The sequence below is a fragment of the Anser cygnoides genome, chromosome 25 (assembly GCF_040182565.1).
Source record: "Anser cygnoides isolate HZ-2024a breed goose chromosome 25, Taihu_goose_T2T_genome, whole genome shotgun sequence".
Taxonomy (NCBI): Eukaryota; Metazoa; Chordata; class Aves; order Anseriformes; family Anatidae; genus Anser; species Anser cygnoides.
In genome coordinates, this window is record NC_089897.1 from 5,753,785 (window position 1) to 5,763,224 (window position 9,440).

General features: G+C 49.0%; 1 protein-coding gene across 4 annotated transcripts; it reads right to left on the reverse strand.

The window, feature by feature from the left end:
* Window positions 1-164: 164 nt before the first annotated feature.
* IRF6 (interferon regulatory factor 6) lies at window positions 165-8,262 on the reverse strand. 4 transcript variants are annotated; one of them, XM_066983034.1, is made up of 9 exons: window positions 7,719-7,844; window positions 6,870-6,970; window positions 4,359-4,565; window positions 3,040-3,244; window positions 2,469-2,591; window positions 2,217-2,363; window positions 1,525-1,917; window positions 1,016-1,134; window positions 165-734 (listed from the first exon to the last, which is right to left on the reverse strand). In XM_066983034.1, exons 3-9 carry the CDS (start codon window positions 4,530-4,532, stop codon window positions 513-515), a joined length of 1,383 nt encoding a protein of 460 aa, XP_066839135.1. In that variant the 5' UTR covers window positions 4,533-4,565; window positions 6,870-6,970; window positions 7,719-7,844; the 3' UTR covers window positions 165-512. The 4 variants fall into 4 exon arrangements, with proteins under 4 accessions (XP_066839135.1, XP_066839132.1, XP_047926952.1 ...); XM_066983031.1 differs by having other exon boundaries at window positions 4,359-4,535; window positions 7,719-7,843; XM_048070995.2 differs by lacking the exons at window positions 6,870-6,970; window positions 7,719-7,844 and adding an exon at window positions 8,119-8,262 and having other exon boundaries at window positions 4,359-4,535.
* Window positions 8,263-9,440: the final 1,178 nt, after the last annotated feature.

Consider the following 9,440-nt stretch of genomic DNA (forward strand, 5'->3'; position numbering starts at 1 on the left):
CGCTCCCGCTGGCCTTTGGAGGGGGACTTAAAACCCCCCCTTTACTCCAAATACATCCACATATATAAAATGCACGTATATAAAATATAAAGCACAGTGAAAGAAGCGCTAGGGTGCAAGGCTGCAACTAGAGAGCAGCCAAAGAGAAACAAGAGACGACAAAATAACATTCTTAAAGCAGTTTTAATAAAGCACAGATTACTTTTCTCCCCCCTCTAATGGTCAAGTGTTATATACAGGGTGGCAGTAGTGGATTTTAAAAAATATTACAGAATTAAAAATCTGATTTACACATAGCAAACAGCTAAAAACAGCAATGAAGCTAGAGGTATTCTTTATTCCCTTTATTTAAAACGCTCCCAAAACAGAAATACCATAGACTGTTGAAAGTTAATCAGAAGACCAGATTTACAAATTTCATTCAGGTTAAGGCAAGGCACTCACTAACATTTCCCCATATGTACAACGTAGGAAACCCTGGGGCACCCCGCAGCAGCAGGACAAAGCGCGGGTCACTGTGCTGGCAGCGGCTGTGCCATGTGCATGGCAGGGGCCTGCATCGGCCACCCCTCCTGATGGGTCTGCAGCAGGCGGTACAGCTGCTTCAAGTGAGCCACGATGTTGTCCTTGATGTCAGGCGTAGAGATCTGGAGTCGCACACTGCCACTGTCAAAGGAACGCGTGAAGTCACCAGAGAACATTTCGTATATCATCCGGGCCACGACTGGAATGACCTGTTGAAGAAGTAGTCAGCCATTTTAGCCTAGCAGTCACACAGTACATCCCTGTTCCTGGGCAGGAACCCCCTGCAGGATGGTGTCCACAATCACCTAAACCACACTCACAGATCGATGTCATTCAGTGCACAAAATCCCACCAGCCCTGCTGGGGTTTCTCAGTGCCAATAGCCATGGCAGAGAAGAACAGTTCTCTGGTTTCTGTGGGTATCAATCCGGAGCCAATGTTGTGGCCCCAGCAAGGCTGCCACGTGTCACTTCAGGGCCTTAGCTCCTACCTGAACCACAATCAGCTTTCTCTCTCTAGGTTTTCCATCAGGCCACTCTTCTCCAAAACAGAAGTAGATCTCATATGGTGGCTGTTTTTCAATTTGTCCTTTCTGGTGGGCAATCAGCTCTAGGAAGAAAAGCAGAATGCTGCAGTGTTGTCCATCTTTTGGTTAGAAACTTTATGTCCCACCTCGCTGTATTGTCCCGAGTCTTAGCTATACCTCTCACACATCAACAACTACAATTTATTTCTTTAGCCCAGAAAAGTTTGCTTTAAAATCAACGCCCACCAATATTTTTCAGAGCGTTAAATAAGTACACATGCACTTTATTCTGATGCACACGTGCCCCGCAGTCCACTGAGGTCAGGAGAAGCAGTGGCCACTACCCATGCACCATGCATGTGCAAGCTAATTAGCGCATCCAGACTGACCCCCATGGCAGACCACCCTTTCCAATAGTGTCACCAAGTACCCAGACCAGACTCCATTATCTTCCAGAAGCAGAAGCTACCTACCGCTTAGGAATGTTTCCAGGCAGAATAATTTGACTTTCTTTTGCCTCTCAATCAAATTTGGTGTGGCAGCAGAAGGCGCACAGGGACCAGACCAGTACACCTTGCACTGGCAGAGCCGGACAGCATAGATGGCATGGCCACTGACCTCCAGGATCAGTCCCCTGTCCATAACATCCAGTAGCCGACTTGTGAAGATCTTTTGCCTTTCATTGGTGATTTGCTCTGTTCCTGGAAACTTCACTTGCTCCAAATTGATAGGCCCAAAGAGCTCTTCCTGGTCTGGCATAGGACCCAGCTCTCCATAGAAAAGTCTGCATCCTTGTGGATTGCTTACAGTTGTTGTTGGTCCCGTCTCCTTTCCTCGATATTCAAACTTGATTTCTAGGTCTGTCACTGAGAGAGAAACTGTCAGTAGGATTTTCCCTGGACCTCTATGCATACTTTATCAGCAGCAGACACACACCACACAGTCCAACCTAGACTCACAGGGATGTTTTAGCTATACACAGATCATAGAATATCCGAGTTGGAAGAGACCCACAAGGATCATCAAGTCCAACCCATGGGTCCCCAAAGAACCACACAAAAAAAAAAATCAGATATTCTTGCTAACAAGCGAACAACCAAAGGGTTTAAAAAAAGTTGTAACTTTTAAGTACAATGACAGAAGTACTATAAATCCATAAACGTACTTGGAAGAGAGCTGATCCAGAGCTCAGGGCTGCTGAAGAAATCATGCTGCAGAGCTGTTGGGGGCATTTCCATATCTACAGGTTCATTCTTAGGCCACACAGCTTCAGGGCTGCAGTTTTCTGCACTGGCTGGAGCCATTGGAGAATCTACAAAAAGGAATCAATTATTTGCTAAACCAAGACTCAACTGCAAGCATGCACCAATATACAAGCAAATAACTTCACTACTACATTACAGCCTATGCCACCAACCATTTATATTAAGAAATGGAAATGTCTCTTGAATAGGGACATGCTGAGATTGGTTCAGTTCTTCCTCTTCTTCCTCATCAAGATCATTATCCTTCTCATCCCATGGAGCTGAGCCAGTGGAACCTGCAAACAAGCACAGAGTGACAGGTAGATAATTCGGTATGAAACACTGCAATGGCATTCTTGAAAAAAATGTAATCTTCACATTGGCTTTGCACAATAGCAGAATTTTGTCTATTTTTTTTAAGTAAAAAGACAAAATTTTATCTGTACAATATTATTTTCAGGTTAATACCTGGTTTTAGAAAGCTGAGGATACAGAAACTATTGACAACATTGGATTTTTTTTTTTAAGCAAAAAACATGCAACTGTGTGCAGCTCTGTTAATTTTACTGTAGGCATACTATGGTTCAAAGTCCTCGAAGCTTAAGTGTAACTGGGCTTACACATGGCAACTGCTTTTTTACAGCACACAAAAGGCAGCTCAAGAGTTAATGTCACAAGGAGAAAGGCACACGCACTGGACAAACGCCTGCTCAGTAACCAGCACTGTGTCAGCAAGGCCCTCACCTGGATTAATGATTGATCCCTGGGACTGCGGGATATCGCACACTTCATAAATTTTAACAGGATTCATGGGCACCTCCTTGGTGCCATCATACATCAAATTAAATTCCCGGCTTTTGTTAAGAGCACATCGGAGCTGGGCTTTCCACTTTGCAGGGTCTGGCTCATCAACTCCTTCCTGGTACTTTCCTGTTTCCACAGCCCATGCCTGGGGACAAAGTACACCATGCTCAGTCCAGCCCTCACAATAGAGTAGCTTTTATCAGAAATGAAGCTTACAAGCAAATTTATTGTAAAATCCTTCTCTCGCAGAAGCCTTAACTACAGCTCTTCTGATAACAACAGTGGGCATTCCCTCTGTAATAGCTTTTCAAAGAATCACAGAACAGTTTGGGCTGCAATGGACCTTAAAAACCATCTCGTTCCAGCCTCCCTGCCATGGGCAGGGATGCCACCCACTAGATCAGGTTACCCAGGGCCTCATCCAACCTGGCCTTGAACACATCCAGGGATGGGGCATCCACAGCTTCTCTGGGCAACCCGCTCCAGTCTCTCTCCATGTTTTTTCCTTTTCCCCATTAAAATGATTTTCTTAAAAAAGATGTAAATCCAAATTTCCAAAATCCATTACCAGTTCAGAGCACACACCTTCATACAAGTTAAGAAAATATCAGTCATACAGGACTGCACACTGAGTTTTTCTAGGTGTTAAGCACAATACCAAAAGCCATTTCTGGCAGCGAGCCATACCCTGTGCAGGGGTAGTGGATACGGTTAAAACAGAATGGAGCAGCCTCAGGTATCCACCTAGCTGTCTCACCCCCGAATCAGACCATTAATCCAAGATCCTTTCAAGGCAGAGGAAGTCAAAAATCCCTCAGAGTAAAGGAGTTAAAATGAACCCCACGGGAGAAGAATATTAAGAACAGCAGTAACAATAACAAACTTTGTGCTGGAGCGATATTTTTCCTTTCCCTGTTAAGATTTATGTAACAATATTTAACGGTTTGATGTGAAGAACAAGGCAGCTGCCACATGCTATACCAAGTCGATGAAACAAGCAGCAGTAATCTCCCACGGTTTGTACAACCAGACACTGTCAGGCCTTTGGTGGCCTGAAAGAGTTAAAGAACTAAACACCTTTCCAGCACCGTGCCAAGCCTGGCATCGAAGTGCTCAAAGTGGCATTTCAGAGGTCAAAGAAACAGGACAAAATGCGCCTGGAAGCAGCTACTGAAACGCCTATCCAGCTCTCGGCCAACAATTCAGCCCTTTGTCTCTGTGTAAGAGCCGTGGTACAACCGAGCTTCTCCCTCCCTCACCTTGAAGATGGTGTTCTCCTCCTCGTGCTGCGGGCTGTGCCGAGTTGCGTGCTTCCAGGGGATCTGAAACCGCTTTGCTTCTCGATTTAGCCAGATAAGGCCCGGATACATGCCGCTATCTACCTGGGCCACGAGCCAGGGCTTCAAGCGGACTCTCCGCGGGTGTAACGCCATTGTCTACAAAAGACAGAGGTAATAGCAGACCAACTGCAAAAGGTTAGTAGAGAGTCATATTCTTTAAAAAAAGAAAAAGTTAACTTCATTAAGTACTCTACGCAGCGCTACTGTTATCAGTGGTTTCAACGTGTAATAATATAACCAACAATTCAGATTTCGCTAACTACCATTCTTCTACCAGGAGGAGTTACAAATGCATCACTAAGTGATGTTTCTACACTGCTAATGTCTCTAGAGCAACCACCTGCATTATTCGTGTTAACTGAGCACATGGAAGGGTGAGCCCCAATCAAACTTGAGCTGTAAGTGCTGCGCAGGAGATAAAGCCACAAACAAGCCACAGCAAGAACAGACATTAGAATTTCAAAAGCCTCCACGTACCCCTTAGCAAACAGGAATCTCTCATCTAGTTTTTCTTCAATCCTGCCAGGCTTGCATTGAGAAGGAAAAGAAAACTACATGCCGAATCTGAAGCCTTTGCCCCAGCTGAGGTATAGGTGGAACCATCCGGCTGAAGTGGAGGGGACTGGTTTAACAGAGATGGATTTTCCTCCTAAAGTCATTTCACGACTTTTTCTTGAATTCTTTGAATGCAATATAATCACTTGCAAGCACCAACATAAGGTGCTGACCTATAATAACCAGGATGTTTATCCAGGAGGAGATGAACTGCAAGGCTGCACTGACACTAAAAATCAAGTCATGTTGACTTAATGTTTAATTTCTTAAAAAAAAAAAAAGCCACGGAGTTAATGGATTAAATTTACTGTTTTTAAGTGGTACCATGTTGATACTACATTTGCAACCAACAATATTCTTCCTCTTCAGAACAAAGTCACAGATGTGAAATTAATGACTGTCCCCTGCAAAAGAAGGCAGCATTTGGTATCTTGAGACTGGGAGGGGGACACACATGCTACGTGTGCTTAGGAGGTGTAACTTGCAAATTCATTTTGTAAATCTTGAAACCAATGAGAAAAATGGCAAACTTTCCATTAATAAGGCAGTTACAGGATAAAAATAAATCCTTTGCCATAAGCCCTGAATACTGCCACGGGAGTTTCAAAATGTGTCTCGCAGCAGAGATAGAGGAGATTAAAAAAAACTATCCAAGAACTACTCTAGGAACGGGTTTTATTTGTTCGAATACCAGCAGATCCAATTCAAATGCAAGTGTTCACACAAAATTAATCTGAGCACAACTTATTTTTATCTGTTAAACAAAGAAAATGCTCAGAATCAATTGCAAATCATGTTTAAGTAATAGTTTGAAAATGTGCTTAGTCAAGGACCTGGGCATGTTAGCAGAGTGCTTCAAAGGTGCTGCAAACATCAGAAAGGAATCCTCGTTTTCATGCTTCTGGAACTACCGCATTAGTTATTCATGTCAAAAATCCTATCAGAATTACACACTCAGTAGCATGTTTGCAAAGACACAAAGTCCGGGTTAACCCTGGACTTAGAATTGAGACCAAAAAACCGCACAACAAGTATTGATTTCACTTGCTAAGGGAAAAAACAGCCATTTCTTGCAACAAAGAGATCCTAACTAAAGCTTGTTCCCACAATCTCTTTTACACTTTGCTTTAAGCAGCTCCCTCTGTTTCTAATAACATACACTGTGTACACACACATTTGCAAGGCCAAGATTAAATACAAGCCCATACACCACGGACAAAAATTCATGCCTGCCTCTCAAACAAAATATATTCAGTCACATGGACAGCGTGCTGGCGCTGCTGTATTGGATTTGAATTGTCCCTTGGATCACAGACAGCCTCTGTCAATACCAGACGTTACAATGCTTTACGACCTTTTATCACCAATGGCTTGTTGACACAATAACAGAGAGCAAACCAACTTGAATCCCATTGCTCAGCGCAGACAGTGAGTCAGCCCCTTCCAGCCTTCAACTTCCATCCCACAAGGGTCCACCATCGCCAGAAGCCGCTCCCGCTCAGAAAGCTGCGAGGGCCAGACAGCTCCAGCAAACTCCGGGGTGAGCAGAGGTCCTGCAGCCACCCCGACGGCCGCAGACGAGTGACAAAGGTCGGGGCCAGACGCGGTTAAATCGTGGTGACTCTCAGCGCAGGTGCCAGTCAGAGAGCAACAGCAGCAGCAAACCAGGAAAACACTACCCAAGTCTGCCTCGACCTGGCTGGAAAGGGGCTGAAATCCTGGGAAACCCTGGGAATGAGGGGTACTTTGCTCCCAATGCTGGGGCGCAGGAGCACAGCTCCCCTGCTCCGGCGCGGCTCTGCCCACAGTGGTACCCAGCGCGGGGTGTGAAGGATGCGCGCGTCCCCTCCTGGCTCCCTCCTCCACGCCTCTTACCATGTTGCTGTAGCCCACGGGTTTTCCAAGCTCAAACTCTTTCAGCCTCTGCCAGCACGACCACGAATACTCAGCGCCTTCCCAACCCGTTCACAACGCCTCTGAGGAAGGAAGGGGTGCTCTCTGGCTTCATCTCTGCAGTGCCACAGGCTGGCACCTCATTCCTCGCTTGTTACTTTCATTTGATTACCTTACCCTATATATATATATGTATATATATTTTTTTAAACCCCCAAAGGCTCAACCTCTAGAATTAGCACTCCCCCGGAGAAGCACGCTGACCTCGCACCCAGCTTTCTGACACCTCACCACCTCCCTGCGCGGGGACCCCACGGCTCCCACCTCTCGGGGCTCTGCCCACCAGCACTCCCCAAAACCCCGCAGCCCCCGGGCTCCCCCGCCCCGGAGCCCGGCCGCCTGCCGCACTCCCGGCCCCGCCGGGTGAATTCCGCCCGGTGCCGGGCCGGGACTGCCCCGGCGGGGCCACGAACGATTTGGGCTGCCGGGGAGGGGCGGGGGGGGGGGGGGGGGGCAGCGGTGCCGGAGCTGCCGGCAGCGCAGGGCCGGGACCGGCACCGGGACCACCCCCGCCCCACGGCCGGCCTGGCCCCGACCCGAAAGCCGTAGCCCAGGGCTAAACCGGGGAGGGCGAGCGGCCGGCGGGGCCCCGCGGCGTGCCCGGCCCCGACCCCCGGAGCGCCCCCTCCAGCCCGGGCCGAGCGCCCGGGGAGGGGGGGGACCGCAGCGAGCCCCGGGCCCCCGCCCCGCCGCGTTCCGGTTCCCGTAACCCCCCCCCTCGGCGGCTGCACGGCCCCGGGAGAACGGGGACCGGGACCCCCCGGCGCTTACCGGCAGTGCCCGCTCCGCACCCCGGGGGCTCTCCGCGTCGGGGACAGGGGGTGGGGGGCGAGGGGAGCTCGGCGGGGGGGCGGCGGGCGGGGGGCGGCGGGCACGGCGCGCCCTGCTCCCTCCCGCGGCCCCGCCCTCACCTGCCCAGGTGCGCCCGGCGCAGCCGCACCGCCCCGGCCCGCCCCCGGCCGCGGGGGGGGGGGGGGGGACCCGCGCCGCTCCCCGCCCTCCCTTCCCCTTGATTTTGTTAGGGGAATTGGTACAAAAAAAAAAAAAAAAAAAAAGGGCTTCTTAATATTTCTGGGGTTACAAAAAAAAAAAAGTTTTCTTCCCTTTTTTTTTTTTTTTACAAAAAAAAATAAAAAAAGTTTCTTAATTTTTCCCGCAGTGCGAAACCTACCTGGCCCAGCAGATCCATCCATCAAGTTTTAGGACAAAACGTAAAGCCGGGTGCGGTTACCGCACAACCGCGGGCACGCCGCACCAATGGTCCTCCTCTCGCCTCGTCCCTGCCCGCACAGCCCCGCTGCATCCCTCGCGGACACCCCGCGTCTCGCCTTTCATGGCTCGTCCCCGTAGGTGGGGAGCCGTGACTCAGTGGTGAATCTCGGTTTCAAGAGATCAAATAATTCACTATTCGGTTTCAATGAAGTGGAAAAAACGGTGGGAATTTCCCTCCTACTCATGGACACTGTGGATAGTGCCGAGTCCTGGTTTGGGAAAGGCTAACCTACAGCCGGCGCTTAATCCTACACCGAGGGTTTGGAATTATGAATGCAAAATGCTGAAAATCTTCACACAAACAGAAAATGTAATTCTGCTTTTTTCTTGGAAAGTGTGCCTTGCGAGGTGCCAAGTGCCAGGTAAACATTTCAGCCTTCATTCATCGCTGAAGTGTAGCCACTTGGAGGTAACATTGAGCAGGAGTTTGTCAGCAGGTAACAAAATCTGTCTGGCAATAAACACAAACAGTAGGCGAGACTCTAAAGCTGGCGTTTTCTTAATGGGAAAGAAGAAAATTTGGTGCTGCTTTGGTTAATTTTAAACATGTTTGGCTAGTTTTACCTGACCATTTTTGATATGGTAGACGAGCGACGGCTGCTCCTGTAATAATAATACCTTTGCCACGTCGTTATTCCTGCTGTAGAAAAATGTGCGAAGGAATGGCAGCTCAGCGAGCACCTGAGACGAGACGCGTGGAGGCATCGGGCTGAACTCCCAGCCAAAGTCTGAGGGATCTTTGATCTATCCCCAAGCGGCCGGCACAGAAGCTGCCGTACATCCGCCCTGCATTCCTGCTGTCCACACGTCTGTCCTGCTGGTGACGGGAGAACGTAAGGGTATTTCAGGCTTGCTTTCCCCTGTGGCCAGATGCTCAGGGAGCCTTGGAAGCGGCACTGGGCAGAGCTCAGCTCCTTCTAGGCCTGCCCTAAGGACACTTCAGATTGCCCAGCCCACTGAGAGCGGTCTTGGGGCAGATAAGGGCTGGTGTGTTTAACAGAAGGGAACAAGGCGGCTTGGCTATGTGAGGGCTGCTGCAGCAGCGGCAAAGGAACCCAATTTGCCTCCCATCTCAATGAAGTCGGTCCCCTGGCAGCGGGCAGCTGTGCCCGCCTGCACCCTGCCGCCTTCCTCCAGCCTCTGCTGAATGGCAATGCAGATGCCAAGCCAATGAGTCTTCCCAGCCCTCTGCAGGTTTTTTTTTTTTCTTGAGTTTCTACC

Coding starts and splice junctions, on each gene's coding strand:
- IRF6 (XM_048070995.2), bottom strand. Junction 2,592..3,039: donor GGGATCAATCATTAATCCAG/GTGAGGGCCTTG, acceptor GCTTGTTTGCAG/GTTCCACTGGCTCAGCTCCA. Junction 1,135..1,524: donor CCTGGAAACATTCCTAAGCG/GTAGGTAGCTTC, acceptor TTTTCTTCCTAG/AGCTGATTGCCCACCAGAAA.